The 18317-nt window shown below is 37.7% G+C and overlaps 1 protein-coding gene across 15 annotated transcripts in view; it reads right to left on the reverse strand.

The window, feature by feature from the left end:
* Positions 1–629: 629 nt before the first annotated feature.
* Positions 630–18317, reverse strand: part of DTNA (dystrobrevin alpha) — a 473738-nt gene continuing 456050 nt past the window's right edge. For 7 of the 15 annotated variants that reach the window (XM_027846916.1, XM_027846914.1, XM_027846923.1 and 4 more), the window contains 3 exons: positions 17305–17473; positions 15442–15574; positions 630–3313 (listed from right to left, as the gene is read on the reverse strand). In XM_027846916.1, the coding sequence (XP_027702717.1) occupies positions 3209–3313; positions 15442–15574; positions 17305–17473 (407 nt within the window). In that variant the 3' untranslated portion in view covers positions 630–3208. Of the gene's footprint in view, positions 3314–11788; positions 11804–11911; positions 11960–15441; positions 15575–17304; positions 17474–18317 lie in introns of those variants that run through there. The other 8 variants (XM_027846925.1, XM_027846924.1, XM_027846919.1 and 5 more) reach the window with 5 other exon arrangements.

Raw genomic sequence — 18317 nt, forward strand, 5'->3', positions numbered from 1 at the left:
ATGTAACTCTTTATATATCTATATATATGTATATATATATATATATATACACACATATATATATATATGTGTGTGTATGTATAATTTATTTTTTGGTTCAAAAGTAAAAATGCCTTTTCTGCTGAGGACACAGTGGAGTTGCTGTTTGTGGCTCCTTGCGCTGAATTGAACCAAGGTGATCCTAGCAACCTGAGGTTGCATTATTTACAAGATCTATCTACAGTTAACAGCCAAGAACTCATAACGGGTGGATAAAGATGATCAAAATAAAGGCAGACACCTGTGCTAAATTAAGATGCAACAGTTTGGCTCATGCATATAAGAAAATACATATCACAACAAAGGCCACACTCCTTCAATGCAATTCCATTCACAGGCCTACATACAGATGAACCTCCACCGCCTTGTGGCAGATCATTCAAGAGACCCCTCTTCACCTTTCTCTTTGAACATCCTTTTGGACCATCTGCACCAGTTTCCTCCAACCCCCACCCTGACCAACTGCGACAGTACTCTGGATCCTGATCAGCCTATCCCTCTCATGACCCAAGTGCCATGTCTTGGGGGTTTGGCCATGTGTATTCACTGTGCCCTAAAATGCTATCATTGCTATGGGCCATGAGTGTGTAATTCTTTGTTGAACGAACAAGAAACAACCAACCACAAGATATAATTGTATCAAATGGACAGACGAAGACCTGCTGGGCTTTGCATTAAGAAAATACTTAAAATGTAAACCTGGAGAGCCAAAAACCAAAACAAAACAAAAATGGCCACCTCTTTTCAACTGTAGGATTTGGGTGTCTCGATCTGATCTGCACTGATATGGAGCTGAGAGAAACATCAGGTGGCTGGCTATTCTGAAATAGATCACTGAAAATGACCCCCAAGGAAGGCATTGCAGTGGCTTGATTCTATTGCATCTTCCCGATGAAGGGTGGGTGTACCCCAATTCCTCTGCCCAAGGGAGAGCCTCATGGTATGTTCCTATAATGCCTTAAACTGTAAACTAGCTCTTCAATGTGAAAAAAAAATGATGACATGTTTTGGCAGCTCAGTTAGCTGCTGAAGGTCCCTAGGGATGCAAGATTGGCCATGTGGGACTCTGTGTTCAGAAACTTCTTGGCTGCAATTCAAAACTGAGAGTGATTTCGGCTTGAGCATGAGGCACCAGTGGTTGCTCTTCCTGACTGATGGGGGCACGGAGGGCTATGCTGTCACTGGGTATGGCCTGCCTTTAGGGGAGGCTGGCAGATGCCACCCAAACAGCAAGCATTTATTAAGTGCCTACTATGTGCCAGGCACTGTGCTGTGGGGCTATCAAGACCAAGAATAAAATAATCCCTCCTCTCAAAGATCTGACATTCTAAGGGTCATATAAATGATTTGTGGAGGGGAAAAGAAAAAAACACACCCAATGAGGAAGAAACCCAGGCACTGTTCCAATGCTGACTGGGGTGCCAGTGATATTTGGTCTATGCTCACCCTAGCACAGGGTTCCCTATGAAGAACTTCAGACAAGCATGGCCTCTGATTTCTTTTTAATTACATAAGGATAACCCTGAGGCAGGCTACTTCAGACCAATTGCACAGGGATGAATGTCTTCTAGCCCTCTGGAAATTGAGCTGAAAAAATATCTGACCAGACATGTGCTGTATGTTAGATAGCCTTTCCCTGTGGCCATATGTGGGCAGGGCCTAAGGCTTTGGGAGCCTAAGATGCAACACATAGTTACTGAACCTGGGTCTCAGTAATCTAAGAGCAAGTGACGAACTGAGAAATCTTTTCAGCATTCTTAGGATGTCCCCAAATTGATTCTCCCCCCCCCCAAAATTTTACTTATGTCGTTCCATCATTTCTTTTCTAAAGTTCCAGGAAAGAAAGGAAATGACCAGAATACCTCCTACTTTTAAGGCAACAAATCCAAAATGTTCATTTAAAAAATAATAATAACTCTGAAAGACCCAAAGAACATTTCTCCCTTCCATCTACCCAATGGAGTGCCACAAAGAGCCCACCCCAGCTTCTTTCCTTCTCCTTCCCACAATCCCCACTGCATCCTAAATTCCCTTTCTGTTGCACGCTGAATGCGCCAGTCTCCTTTTGCACTGCCATAGCCTGTGTTGAGCATACCTGGTGGCCTACTAAGGAAAAAAACAAAAAACAAGCCAACACCCCCCCCCCCGAAAAAAACCCCACAACAATCATTCAGAAAAAAAAGAAAAGGAGAGGCATCACTAACAAGCACATTTTAAGCCTGTACCTTTAAAGCTGAAGGCCTCCAAACAACCTGATAGGGAACAGATGAGACTTGAGTAGGGAGAGGTGTTGAAGACATGCTTCTGAAAGCCCAAACAACAATGAAACGAGAGCATGGAAGAGCATAGGGGACTTTAGTCGGTTTGGGGAATCTTATGGCACCTGTGGTTTATAAACAGCTTTAGTAACGAGTATTTCAAAACATAGTTCACAGTTTTAAGAAGATCTGTGCTGATTTAAAAACTAGATTCTATATAATTCGAATGTTGCCTTTTTTGTATATGATATCTATTTGGAAAAAAATATTTACACTAAATTCTATGGCTGATTTATTAGCGTATCTTGAAAGAAAACAACCTCAAGTTATACATTAGCCTAGAGAATAGGGCTATACTGCTGCATTTGGTACAGGTCATCTTTTTCTTTTCTTTTTTTTTCCCAACAGAGACTTGCAATCAAGTTACAGACTTCTTGGCTTCTGGATTCCAAGCAGGCGCTGCAGCCAGGAACAGAATCCTTTACGGCTAACGAATAACTCCAAGAGGTTGCTTTTTACAATTGCTTGTGGAAAAAAAATTGTACAGTGTATAGTAAATTGTTCTACTAAAATCTCAAAGTATTCAGAAATCAAACTCCTAGCTATAAACAGTATTAATATCATCATTGTAAACTGAACAGGTTCAACATCATGTGCAAAGGTTTAAAATGTTTTGTTAATACTGCCACTGCTGTTAACAGCAGCATTGTGTTTTAGCCTGGGTTCGTCATCAGGGATGAGCCATGTGACAGAAGATGCAGCTGATTAAGTTAACTTTAAACAAAAGTCTTTTTTTTTTTTTTGTCTCAAAACACACACCTACAAACTACGATTCTTAGAACAAAGGTTAGCAGTGCTACATTCAGCAGGCAGACAATGTCAGGGGCTGGGGTTTCTCGTCAGGAGCTGCCCTACATGTTGGTTGCCAGGGTGCTGTCCTCCTCCTCGGTCTGGAGGTAGCTCTCATCGTCATCTGTTTTCACATAACTGTCATCATCTGTCTGACTGTAGCTTGCCTAAGGAAAAGATAACGTATAATTTTTTTTATGGAACATTTTTTTTTCCTGAATTAGGACTAATGTTTTCCTTCTTCCCTGCAAAAATCAGTACCCTACAGGTACTAATTCCCCTTTTCTTTATAGCAAGACAATAGACTATTTTCTAGCCCTTTCTATGTTGAAAGAAAATCCTAAGAATCTTAGTGATTGAAGTTTTATCTTTATGAGTCCCTAAAGGCAAAGTGGAAAATATGTTTAAAAAAAAAAAAAAGCTAGAACACAGGCAACATTAATGTTGTCTTTCACCTAGAAAGTTGATTTGGCTTGTATCACTAAGGCTCAGTTTTCACTTGTTTTCTCAGTTATGGTGACTCTTCTAATTGTACTTTCTTGCCCTAGTCCCTCTTGTGACTTTAGGACATGGCAGACTGTGACGGTGGTGGAAGTTGTAACTAAACACTACAGACATAAATTGAAAACCTGGGTCTCATTAACTAGGCACTTAAACCAATTGAGTTAACAGGCCATGGTAACAGCAAATATGACTTCTACTGAAAATCTTAAAAAAAAAAAAAGGAATAGAAAGAAGAAAGAGAATTAAAGGCAGTTCTTTGAGGCCTGCTGACTTATTTCTTTAGGGCTTGGTCTGCTTTCTTTTATGGCTCAAGTGTGTGGACATAGGCTATGTTGTATTGTTTTCCCTAAACTAGAATTATATTTTGGAAAGAACAAATGTGTAGCTGGAAACATATTAAATCAAGGACATATATCATTTCTGACTCTGGATTTCCCTTGTGTTTGATGCTACCACAACTAATGATAGGTTTTGTGGTTTCTCTGTGCCATGTGTCCCTCAGAAGCTTGGGGGACATTTTACCCATATCCAGGCCATTGTTTACCCCTTCTCTTTGTTTTCCCTTATTTTCCATTCTACCCTGCCCTCCCCCATTCTGCCCACACTGGCCTCTGTTTCTCCAGACTTCATTATGTCCCAGGAATTTTTTCATCCAGCAAGATTACTTCATCATGACCCTCTGCCCTTGGGACCCCTCCCTCTGAATGGAAGGTGATGAGATGCTTCTAGAACCTCCATTTAAGGAGAAAAACCAAATTGCCAGTATCAAAAAATGATAAGGGTCAATGCCTTGAATGAAGATGAAATTAAAGCAATGAAGAGGAAATTAAATATAAGAATTATTAGGAGCTATTTTGCCCAAAATATGCCAGTAAAACCGACAATCTATGTGAAATATATGGATATTTACAAAAATATAAATTGCCCAGGTTCACAGAAGAGGAAATAGAATGCTTAAATAATCCTATCTTAGAAAAAGAAATTGAACAAGTCATAAACGAGCTCCATATGAAAAAAATCTCTAGGACCAGATGGATGTACAAGTGAATTCTACTAAACATTTAGGGAACAATTGATTCTAATTCTATATAAACTTTTTGAAGAAATAGGTAAAGAAAAAGTTCCACCAAATTCCATTTATGACCCAAATATAGTTTTCATACCTAAACCAGGAAGAACAAACACAGAGCAAGAAAACCATAGGCCAACTTTCCTAACAAATACTGATGCAAACATTTTAAATAAAACCCTAGCAAGGAGATTACAACAATATATCACAAAGATCATACATGTCCAGGGGGGATTTATACCAGGAATACAGGACTGGTTCAATATTAGGAAAACTATCAGCATAATTGACCATATCAATAACAAAAATATCAAAAATCACATGACTATTTTAATAGATGTAGAAAAAACTTTTGACAAAATACAACACCCATTGCTACTAAAACCACTAGAAAGCACAGGAATAAATGGTGCCTTCCTTAAAATGATAAATAGTATCCATCTAAAATGAAGAGCAAGCTTTATGTGTAATAGGGTTAATCTAGAAGCTTTTCCAATAAGATCAGGAGTAAATCAAGGTTATCTGTTATTACCACTATAATTCAATATTGTATTAGAAATGCAAGCTATGGCAATAAGAAAAAAAAAGAAATTGGAAGAATTAGAATAGGCAATGAGAAAACAAAACTATCACTCTTTGCAGATGATATAATAGAATACTTAGAAAACCCTAGGGAATCAACTAAAAAACTAGTTGAAACAATTAACAACTTTAGCACAATTGTAGGATATAAAATAAACCCACATAAATCATCAGCATATCTACATACTACCAACAAAACCCAGCAGGAAGAGATAGAAAGAGAAATTCCATTTAAAAGAACTGCAAATGATATAAAATACTTGGCAGTCTACCTGCAAGACAAACCCAGGGACCATATGAACACAATAACAAATCATTTCACACAAATAAAGACAGATCCAAATAACTGGAGAAATAGTAATCGTTTATGGGTAGGCTGAGCCAATATAATAAAAATGATGATTCTAACTAAATTAATTTACTTATTCAGTGCCATATCAATCAAACTACCAAAGCATTACTTTACATAGCTATAAAAAATAATCACAAAATTAGTCTGGAAGAATGAAAGGTCAAGACTATTAAGGGAATAAATAAAAAAATGTGAAGGAAGGTGGCCTAGCAGTACCAGAATTCAAACTATATTACAAAGTGGTAATCATGAAAACCATCTGGAACTGGCTTAAAAATAGGAGGGTCAATGAGTGGAATAGATTAGATACAAAGTACACAGTGGTAAATGACTATAGTAATCTAGTGTTTGATAAACCCAAGTGTTGAGGGCAAGAACTCACTATTTGACAAAAATTACTGGGAAAAACTGGAAAGCAGTTTGGCAGAAACTATACACAGACCAATATCTCATACCATATACCAAGGTAAGGTCAAAATGGGTATATGATTTATATATAAAGGGTGACATCATAAGTAAATTGGGGGAGCATGGAAAAATGTGCCTGTCAGGTCCACAGATACAGGAAGAGTTTATGACCAAACAAGAGATAAAAAGGATCACAGGAAGAAAAATGGATTATTTTGATTACATAAAATTAAAAAGGTTTTGTACCAACAAAACCAATGCAGCCAAAATTAGAAAGAAAGCAGGAAACTAGGATAACAAAATTTTACAGAAGTTTCTCTGATAAAGGCCTTATTACTCAAATATATAGGAAACTGAGCCAAATTTATAAAAATAAAAACCATTCCCCAATTGATAAATTAAAACAAAAATCTCTTCATTTTTCACTAAGCTACACTCCTCTGGACTTCTTCATCATACCCTCTGTGGTTATTGCCCTCTCCTCCCCTCCTTTCAGTGTTCTCTTATGTCTTGTCTTTCATCTATAAAATGTAAGCTCCTTATAGGCAGGGACTGTCTTTTGCCTTTATCTCTCGTGCTTACCACAATGCCTGGCACATAGTAGGTGCTTAATAAATATTTATCGACTATTACATAACAGAACTATATTGAACATAATAATTCAAGAAGCAGTACAATGTGGTGGCTAATATTAGCTAAATGACAATAGACAAGTCATTTAAACTTTCAGTATCCTAGAATAAGCTGTCATTTGGCCAGGACTGTAGGAACTGCCACCCTGTGAAATCATAGCTCTGGACAAAAATAAAATAATTTAACAAATTCAATTACACAAATTAAGCACCTACTATGCACAGAGCACTGTGCTAAGTGTGAGTGAGTGGTGGGGGATTAAGTTTAGATAAAATATAGTCTCTGTTCTCAAGAATCTTACAGCCTTAGAAGATGTGTCATAAACACAATAACTGTATTATATAGCATTATGTGAAAAGAACACTAGATACTGAAGTATGCTTACACATCAACAAGCATGAGGTAATATGATGTAGTAGGTAAAAAGCTGGCTAGTCTTCAAAAAAAAAAAACCAAAACCATCACCACCAAAAAACAAATTCATAATGTCTGAATCAGCTCAAACTAACTCTCAAGAGCTGATTGCTAAATTTTCAGTGTGCGCATTTACACCTCAAAAATCAGCAAATGTTACAAATCAAGGCTTTTATTTTTATTGATTGTCTAGACTTAATAAAGTGACAGATAAAATATTAATAATGCATATAAAATTTAAAAGTGTGTCTTGCATATAGGTTTCCTCTTGCAGACCTGGTTGTTAAACATTTATACCACCCTCCCCCCAATACATTCTAATTCCAGCTCTACCACTTATCAAATGACTTTGGACAAATCCCCAAGAATTATTAGCCTTTCCCATCTCATAGAATTGTTGTTAAGGACCCTGTGATTATATATACATATATATATATATATATGCATACACATACACGCATGTGTATGCATATATGTAAATAGATGTCTGCATGTATATATACACATATTGTGTGTATATATACATGTATGTGTATATGTGTATACATTCATATATTTAACAGTTGGCTCGTGAGAGCTGGTTGGAGCTGACTCAAATACACCATAGAATCTGTTTTTTCCCCCTTAATTTGAAAACAAACCAACTCTTTCCCTACTACAGCATGTTACTTCATGCTTGTTGACGCATAAACATACTTCAGGTGTTTCTGTGTATACTTAGATTGGAAGCTCCCTTCTGGCAAAAGGGTTCTCTTTTTCTTTCCTTGTTTCTCTGTCTATCTGATTCTGCCTGTCTGTCTATTTGGCATGGCCCACCATAGCTCCTGGGATTCTATTTTGATTCAATTGACAATCAATGTTTACATGGGAATTGAAAGGTAAATATCACGATCCTTTCTATAAAAGATCATGGTCTTTTGTGAATTAATTTCCATTTCTGCTACATAGAAAAGGTCTATAGGGTATCCCAAAAGTGTTAGTGTAGCTTTTAATAACAGAAAACTGCCCTAACACTTTTACTATATCGGTATCTCCACGGAAAGTTGAAAAGCTACCAGTTCCTTCTTTCACTTTTCCTACAATTGACTTTTAGGTGCTTAAGTGACTGAATTAAAAACATACTAGTTCATGCTTTATATATACACAAATGTGTATGTATATATATGTGTATGTGTATATATATATATATATACACACACACACATATACACATACACATATATACACACATATACATATATTGTGGGGAGGAGGGGATGGTTATTGGCTGGATACAGGATGCAGAGAACACACAAAGTCATTAAGACCACAGTTGTTAAACTTTCTATTGCTAAGTTTATATCAAAAGCTTTTTTAAAAATTGCATTTTAAAATCAAGTTTTGGGGCTGGCAGTTTCATTTTTAGATCCAGTTGACTTTAGGCCTCTGCTCTTCCATGGCCATGTCAAAAATCTTTTTTTCCCTTCTTTCTCCTGTGTGGCATTTTGTAGGCTGACCTTTTCTCCCAGCCCTTGGCTGCCAAAAAATGACACAATACAGAGCAAACATGATCAAACCACATCATACTTGCTCCTTCAGGACTAGACCCACTACATCTTTAACAGATGTTTTCAGTCAACTCCAGATCTTTTCTGCCTATGATGATAATGAATTTATGGAATATGGTGTTGTTCTGTCGTTTCAGTCATATCTGACTCTTTGTGACCCCAAGGTTTGCTGTTTCCTCTTCTAGCTCATTTTACAGATGAGGAAACTGAGGCAAATAAGGAGAAGTGACTTGCCCAGGGTCATACAGCTAGTAGGTATCTGAGACCGGATTTGAACTCAGGAAGACATCGTCCTGATTCCAGGTCCTGTGCTCTAAGCACTGTACCACTTAGCTGTCGAGTGTAAAGAGTCTCAAACCCTAGAAAGGTGAAAGAGACTGGAAAACAAGGCAGTATTCTCTCCCTCCAGAAACCCCTTCTCTCTTATAAAGTATATTTTACAGCGCAACCTTAGGAACTCTGCTTTACTCTGGTTCTGAGGCTCATAATCCTAACCTTGGGCCTTGGGACAATGAGCCAGAAGTATCTAAGGAGGAATATATTATTGGCTAATTTATATGGCTTTCAGAACTACATCTTGATTTTTTTTTCATTTTACAACCAGAGGCTGCAATGATTAGCCTTGCCAATTTAATGGAGGTAGACACCCTGGCAGAGCTGGCTGAAAGCTGAACAAGAGGCTTGAATCAATGCAGCTGGGCAAACAAAGAGGAACAGTTCTAAACTGGACGGTCGACACTGAAGGGTTCCAGCACGTTGAGTTAGTTAGCGTGGCCAGATGTGGAGACGTGCAGGGCCCTAGAGGTACAGGGTAACCCTTGGTGTGTCTAATCAGCTGCATGTTTCATGGCATCGAACACATAAGCTAGAGACATAGACTGACTCTGGGCTGACTCTGAGCCCCTGGGGCTAGGATGACATGAAGAGCATGCTGGGAGGCTGGCACATAAAAAGGACAGGGACAGGTGCTGTGGAGGGAGGCTCCTTCTGCTTCTTCCTTGACAACTACGGGGTCTAGGAATAGCCAGGAAAGGCTAAGATAAGTATAAGATCAAGGTCAAATGGATAAGCTGAAGAATTTCTCTTTATAAACTTTTATCCTTCTGATTTCTTTAATATAATATAGTTTTACTTGGAATTCTATCAGAGTATCTGTATGCTCACATAGGAGTATAGGTCATAGATTTAAAGATAAAAGGGATCTCTGAAGTCACTGAATCCAAACCCTTCATTTTACAGATGAGTTGGTGCAGGGGATAGAGCACAGGAATCAGAGTCAGGACGATCTGAGTTCAAAATGTGCCTCAGATACTTCCTGGCTGTGTTAACTCTTTGCAAGTCACTTAACCTCCTAGCTAGGTGATGTAGTGGATAAAGCACTTGGAATCAGGAAGACCCGAGTTCATATCTGGCCTCAGACATTTACTACCTGTGTGATCCTGGGTAAGTCACTAAATCTCTATCTGCCTCAGTTTCCTCATCTGCAAAACAAGGACAATAATAGCACCTATCTCCCAGGACTGGTATGACGATAAAATGAAATAAAATTCGTAAAGCACTTTGCAAACCCTAAGGTGCTACAAAAATGCTATTGTTATTAACTGCTCTCAGCCTCAGTTTCTTCATTTGTAAAATGGGTGATAATAATAATAATAATAGTACCTATCTACCAGGGTTGTTATGAAGATGAAATGAGATTTTTTAAAAGCACTTTAAAAACCTTAAAGAAATATAAAAGTGATAATATCATCATTATCATCATTATTAGTTGACCTCTCTCAGTCTCAGTTTCCTTATATGTAAATTTGAAATAATAATAATAACACCTACCTCACTGGGCTGTTGTGAGGATCAAATGAGTTAACATGTGTAGAGCCTTCTGCAAGCTGTAAAGTCTAAATTATGTAAATACTAGTTGTTATAAGGGAACTGAGGTCCACAGAGATAAAAGTGACTTGCCCAAAGTCACACAAGCATTAAGGGTTTTGGTTTGCATTTTTACCCAGGTCCTCTGACTTGAAATAAAGAGATCTTTGTACTGCGCCACGACATCCTTCATGAGACTTTTAAAAAATGCTTCAGATTGCTTTGTTGTGTAGAGGACTTCCAATGATGCTGAACACAACCACTGTGAGCCTTAGTTGGGGGGTTTCCCTCAGTGGTGGTGATGGAAAAAAATGGATGATCACTTTGGGGCAAAACTTCTGCTAAGAATTTCTAAAATTAAGCTTGTTCTATGACAATGGAAACATACAGTCCATCCTTGGCCCTGGAGATGAGGCTTTTCCTGCTAGGCTGTTGCTGCTCAGCTGTGTCTGACTCTTTGTGACCTTGTGGACTACATAGCATGTCAGCACTGTCCATGGGGTTTTCTTGGGAGTGATTTGCCATTTCCTTCTCCAGTGGATTAAGGCAAACAAAGGTTAAATGACTTGCCTGGGGTCACACAGCTAGTAAGTATCTGAGGCCACAGTTGAACTCAGGTCTTCTTGACTCCAGGACAAGCATTCTATCCACTGAGCCACCTAGGTGCCTCCAGCTAGTACCTGCCAAACCAAGGGCTTCACCTGCACAGCCTTCCCCAGCCTAGTAGAGCTAGTAGAGAGGGAAGCATGTTTAATTCTTTGACTATATCACAAAGTTGACGAAGACCTGTGCTTCTCTATTTTGTCTCTCTACAGTATGGCTTCTCAACCTAACTTTCTCAACCATGAGCTTTTGTTTTTGATGACTGCGTTTCAATGTGATTGCTTTCCTTTGTAATATTATATATTTTATGTATTTAAAAACATGATTCTGAGAAGGGTTCCACAAGCTTCACCACCAGACACGGACCAGAAGGGGTCCATGACACCAAAAAAGCTTAAGAACCCTCTAATCCATAGTTTTATAAAGGTTGGATTCCATTAGAGAAAGGTGAAGTGAGCAAGAAGATATTACTACATGGACTGGTGAGTGAGTGCCAAGAGCTGATCCTTGGAGCACTGTTAGCATATAGAAGGAATCCTGCCAAGTATCCTAATGAATCAGAGTAAAAAAATTCAGGTTCTGGAGATGCCGGCCAGCACACCGTACAATTGCTATGAAATACTCCATAAACAGCTACGATTGCTTGATGCCAGAAGGAAGGTATCTCATCACATGCAGACTTTAAAAAAGACAAAAAAACCACAAAGTGATTGTGAGTCTGAGTTCCAAGTGATCAGAATTCAGCGGTAAGTAGCCATATTTTCTCCTAAATAAAGAGGATACTTACTTGAGAGGAAAGTGATAGAAGGATATGCACTCAACCTTGCAAGCTGACCTGTGGGTGAAAAAGGATATAAAACAAGAGAGGTGACACACCAGGCCAGGGAGGCAGCCAAGCCGGTGAATTATTTGGATGAGAGCCAAGCACACAAAAAGAGTGGCAGTGGGAGGCTGGGGAAGGGGAGGAGAAGAGGGAAGGGTGGCTGGAGCATTCATATAATCAAACACCTGTACATTCACAGAAAATCATCTTAAATTCTTCCAGACACATTTCTTCTGGGGTTCTGACATTTTATTTCTGGCCGCCATTGCGGTATCTGGTCATAGAGAAGAAAGCAACGTGAAAACAGCTTATGGCTCAAAAGAGATTTCTTCATCTCAGAGAGAAGACTGTAAAACTCTGAGTATTTCCTCAATAAGTTTTACCCATCAGCATGATTCCTGATATGTTTTAAAAAAATCAGATCCAATGTTCTGTAGCAGAAGGGTGACCTCCGCCTAACTCGTGGAATGCCTGTAGTCACAGTTCTGGTGTTACCCAAAGCCAGAAATAACTGAGTTCCAAGAGGGAGGCCAAGCTGAGGAGCCTAGAAAAACATGAACCCAGGCATTGATAATTTTACTACATTCTCTGTGTACATGAAATAGAGCCAAATGAGAAACATGTGGGGATATCATCAGTCAAGATTCCCTGTGACTTTCTAATGGCTTGATTCCAAGCAAAGTGACATATCTCTTCCTTGCTGTGGAATGCAGTGAACAGCCTAGGGAAAAAAAATCTTCACTGATCTGGATTTTAGCAGCTTTATGCAGGTGTCTGTAGCATTTTATGTATTTATAAATATGTATAAATAAATATGATCGTATATTTACAAATGTTTGTATATTTATAAATAAATGTTTATATAAAACACATAACATATTTATATATAAATATTCATATAAATGTTTTATGTTCACATATGAAAATTCATATATAAATATATTTTATATATTTATTGCTCTATTGATCCATAGACAAGTATCTATATCTATAGAAAGAGAGAAAGAGAAAGAAAGAGGGGGGGAGGGGGGCAAAGGGAGAGAGAGAGAGAGAGAGAGAGAGATATTGATTCACAGTTTTTTAAACAACAGGGTTAACATGTTAGTTGTCTTTGAAAGCAGATGTTTCCTAAAGTGCTTTTGAGACCAAATTAATAAAGCCTAATGAAATGTCAGGACTTAAAGCCCTAAGGTAAAAAGATACAGAGATCACAGCAAAGATGGGGCCAAGATCTATGATTTTGGTATTCTCTTCTTGTAAAAGTACAATAGGATGATTTTAATTGCATTTTCTTTTATCAAATCATTGTCCAGAAGAATTATAGAGGTTGAGAAGCCATGCTTTCTTTTCTTTGGTTGGGGGGAAGGGAAGTATTTCCTTTTGCCCTGTAGTCCTCCAGGGAGAATGTTCCAAATTTTAACTTAACGTGTCATGTGAGAGTCAAATAAAAGGTCATTTTTTTCTTCTCTGGTGAACTTTGAAAGAAAGAAAGGAAGGAAGGAAGAAGGAAAAAAAGAGAGAAAAAAAAAAGAAAGAAAGAAAGGAAAGAGTACAGCAGACACCAAAATGCAGAGAAAGCTAGCCTGCATACTCAGGAGGTAATGTAGGTAGGTAGTATAATCTGATGGGGTCTACAAAAAGGCACAGACACACTATATGCACCAGAGGCCTTGAACCTCACTGAAAAGCATGAAATGCCTGTCCTGAGAAAAGAAAAAAACAGAAAGGGAAATAAACATGGGAAGACAGCTAAGGAATTAGGGAAAGACATCATTGTCAAAAATTTACATATTATTCTCTCTGAATTGGGATTTAGGGTTAGAAGGGATCTTAGAGGGTTAAAGGTCACTGGGTTGAAACTTTTCCTAAAATATGAATCCCCCAAATAACATTCCTGATAAGTGGTTACTCAAACTGAAGTTGTAGACTTCTAATTCATTCTCTCCTGAGGCAGCCCACTCTGGTTCTGGACAGCTGATTTTTTTTTTTTCATTTTCAGTCATTTTTTTAGTCATTTGGTCTTTTTTTTTTTATTTAAAAAAAATTGCACCTGTGATTTCATTGCTACAGAGAATTCCTGATGAGCCAGGTCCCTCTAATAATGACGACTGGTAACCATTGTGCAATTTAAAGACTTAGATATTTTCTTGGGTAACTGAGAGGTTAAAGGACTCTCCTAGGGTCACGAAGTCGGTATGTGCCAGAGGTGGGACCTTGAACCTACTTCTTCCTGACTCTGAGGCCAGTTCTCTATCCGTTAGCCCATACCGCTCCTTAGTTTCTTCATATAGTGAACCCAAATCCCTGATTCTACCACCCATTAGTTCTGATTTTTCCTTCTGGGGCTAAGCAGAATACATATAATCTTTTTCCCACATGAAAACCCTCCAGAAAGCTGGGATCCCAAGATGCCAGCAAGTCTTTTCTTTGCCAAGCTCAATGTTCTTAGTTCCTTCAAGTAATCAGTAAAATCAGATTTTTAGAAACTTTGCTGTCCTCTTCCCTCTTTCCCACCTGATGATCTATAAGAGGCATTAAGAGGGCAAATATGTTTCTAGTATCTCTGAAGGCTTGCCCTATCTATCTACTTTTATAACTGGATCTTAGAATTTTCCCAGAACTTCTCAGTGGAATATTATACTCTGTTATCTGTCTCACTCTCTTTCTTTCTTTCTTTTTTTTTTTTTGGAGGAAATCAAGGTTAGGTGACTTGCCCTGGGTCATACAGCTAGTAAGTGTCTAAGATCGATTTGAACTCAGGTTCTCCTGACTCTAGGACCAGTGCTCTATACACCTCCCCACCTAGCTGGCCCTGTCATCTGTCTTTAAAAGGAATCCATGAGTAGATTGTCTCCATTTTCCTTATAAGAGGAGGTACAAATAGTTTCAACTTACTTTTATTGCTTATCCTCATGTGATAACTAATACAGCTATTCAAATATAATTATTTAGATAACCGCAGCAGTTTTAAAGTATTTCAGGAAATAACATATCTTTTATTTCTCCTAAAAATCTGTTTCTAATAAATATGATGACATAATAATCTCATCATAATGCTATAAGACCCAGAGAGAGAAATGAAATTTCTGCTGAAGTTCAGTTTGGGTACAATAAAGGCAACATGTTTCTCCCAACCCGAGTAAGGCTTTTTCTGACATTCTAGATAGAGTTTCAAATAAAATATTTTTGAGTAATGTGTAGAATCAACTTGCATGATTAGCATTATTAGTACTTTAGTACCTGACTGCTGATATGTGTGTATATATATATATATAATATATAAAATAAATAAATAAAGAATATAATAATAATATAAATAAGTTATATATATATAATAATCTGATTTATACTAAATACTCTGAAAATACTAATCCCTAAGAAAGTGGGAATGAATGAATTTTCTTAGTTCATCAAAGGATCCCAGCTATGAAAACAGTTGAAATGCAGACTAATAGAGGGAGGTCTAAGGAACAGCATACATCTGACTTGTATACCTGGTAGGCTTCATCCTGCAGTTTCTGTTTAAGGTATTCCTCCATCTTGAGCTCATTTTCCAATTGACGGACAGAGTCATTTTCATAATTTTCATCCTCAGTCCTCACATAGGGGTCCCCATCTTCTGTAACCCTGAGAATACAACAATAAAATTAATTGGAGCAAATGGATCTTGGGCACAAAGAGAAATTGTCTGGAACTAAGGGAAAACGCAGATAAAAAATTCATAGCAGATGTGTTTTGAGAGGCAGCATGGTTTAATGAGAAGAGCATTTGGTTTGGAGTCAAAAGAAACCTGACTTCGTATCTTAACTCTGAAACTTAAGCTTTGTGATTTGAGGAAATCACTTAAACTTTTTGAGCATCAGTTTTTGCATCTGTAAAATGAAGACAATACAGTCATCCCTTCCACATTGCAGGGATGAGGGGCACTGTGACCCCACGATCTGGAAAATCTATGTAAAATTTTTTGGCCCTCCCTTTATATCAGAGAAGAAGTCTGAATTATGATGGTATTAAAAGATAAAATATGGTGATATTGTACAATACCATACACATATTTTATGCATTTCTGAGTTTCTAAGCTTTTTTCTGTGTTGTCTGCTGGCCTTTGCGTGTCATTTGCAGCTCCTACAAAACTCCCCCCAAATTCCCATTTAATACATTATGCTGCCCCGTGATGTATTAAAATGATGGGGAAAAGTTGTGATGTGGAAGGGATAACTTTAATATTCATACTATGTTGTAAGGATCCAGTGAAATAACATGCTAATGGCTCTATAAACTTCTAACATTATTATTTTTAGCAGTAATTTTTTCCTTAGTTCTATTCACTTCCATCTCTATGTTCCTTGGGGTTTTATATTCATTTCTAATAACTAATAAAAAAAGCATCCTCTAAAATAACATTTTCTTGTGCTCAAGATCCTGAAGGACAGTTTCTATTATACAGGGAAACACATGATTGAGGACATCCAGTAGACTTGGTATTTTAAACCTTAGGCTAAAATCTTAGAGAAAACCATAGGTAACTAGTAATATACCAATGTTTCATTATGCAAAATAAAACGAATGTTTCACAACACAGATTAACTCATTCCAAAGAATAAACACATGAAATAATGAATTACAAAGGAGAAAAACTTCTATAACAACTATATTTTGACCCTCTATTTTATATTCTGTTTACTACCATTTGAATTTTAAACAAAGGGCAATGATAATTTTAGGTTAATATTGTTCTTTTACAGAGGTGATATAGACAGTGGATAGAGAGGGCTAGGCTTTGATTCAAAAAGACTTGCCCTGGGTTCAAATTCCTCTCTGATGGGATGTATGACCCTAGGGAAGTCACTTAAACACTCTGTACTTCCAGCAACTTCCAAAGATTTATCAACTCTGTCGTAGATGGGTCAAGCTCTGTATTGGTGGAAAGCATTTCATGTTGTGAGTTCCCCAGGACAGATCCTTCACAGATGGTTTTTTAATGCATCAATCTTGATGAGTGCCAATGACTTCAAGAAGGCATCTGGTCCCTTTCTCCTTTGGTTCTTCAAATCAGCTAAGCTTCTTCTTTGGGAATCTACAGAACTTTCTCTGTTTGTTGCCCTTCTTAGAAATTCTCTATAGAGAATGATAGCAGACTCTGCCTTCTAGTAGGTCTTGCCTCCCAATTCTGCTGCATTTAAATGCTCCTCAGTTCTTTTTCTCCATAAGGGTCAGGCCATTGGTGCCATATCTTTTCCAAAATGAAGGAACACCTCTTCTACCTCCATACACCCTACATTTTCTCCAGCTACTCATAGTCTTTTATTTTATTTTGAGGTTTAGAGGAACACATACATAAAAGGGGAGATACTTACATATCACTGCGCATGGTGCCAGTAGCAGCTCCACTGTGAAGGTACCCAGGTTTTCTAGCATGGATTTGTGCAAGGAAAGCCTTTTCAGAAGTGGGTGATGGGACTAGGTCATCAAATTGGGTCCGCCCAAATTCAGAATCCACATTACTCTCTGTCTCACTCCCTACTTCTATCAGGTATAAGCAGAGATAACACAACAGAATTGTTAGCTTTGGTTTCTAGGAAATTCCTTTTACTACTAGCATTGCAAACAGTTTTATTTTTACCTAAATCCCTGAATAAATTTAAAAATCACAGGTTGCATGTAGAATTTTATTCTACACACTGAAAAAAGTGGGATCTTTTTGTCTGCTATAATTGATATGAATCAGAAATTTTTTTCCCCTGCCAAAAACATCCCATTGAATGTATTTTTTTTAAACTTTTCCCTGATATAATGTTATAATCCTGTAATTCTTTTTTTTTTATAATCCTGTAGTTCTTAACATTTTGGAACTGTAACATATATGATGCTAAAAATGCCATTTGCCAATGAAGTCATATCTTTTAGGACAAATTATTATAATTGGGTAAACTGATAATATTTGTCTGGAGAGGTGTTTTATTACCTCTCTGCAGATAGCAAAACGGTCAATTCTTAACAATTTATCTGGGCAGTAGTCCCATGTTATCATCCATGACGGCACAGAGGAAGTCTTTAATTATATACCTTCTTCCTATTTAGTGACTGGACAGCTAGGTGGCACTAGAGTGCATAGAGTACTGGACCTGGAGTCAGGAAGACTCATCTTCCCGAGTTCAAATCTGGCCTCAGACACTTACTAGCTCTGTGATCCTGAGCAAGTCACGTCACCCTGTTTGCCTCAGTTTCCTTATCTGTAAAATGAGCTGGAGAAAGAAATGGCAAACCATTCCAGGATCTTTGCTAAGAAAACCCCAAATGAGGTCACAAAAAGTCAGACAGGGCTGAATAACAATATAAATCAAGCAGTAGATAGAGTGCTGAGCCTAGA

Source organism: Vombatus ursinus, unplaced genomic scaffold, assembly GCF_900497805.2.
Source record: "Vombatus ursinus unplaced genomic scaffold, bare-nosed wombat genome assembly UNPS02015255.1, whole genome shotgun sequence".
Taxonomy (NCBI): domain Eukaryota; kingdom Metazoa; phylum Chordata; class Mammalia; order Diprotodontia; family Vombatidae; genus Vombatus; species Vombatus ursinus.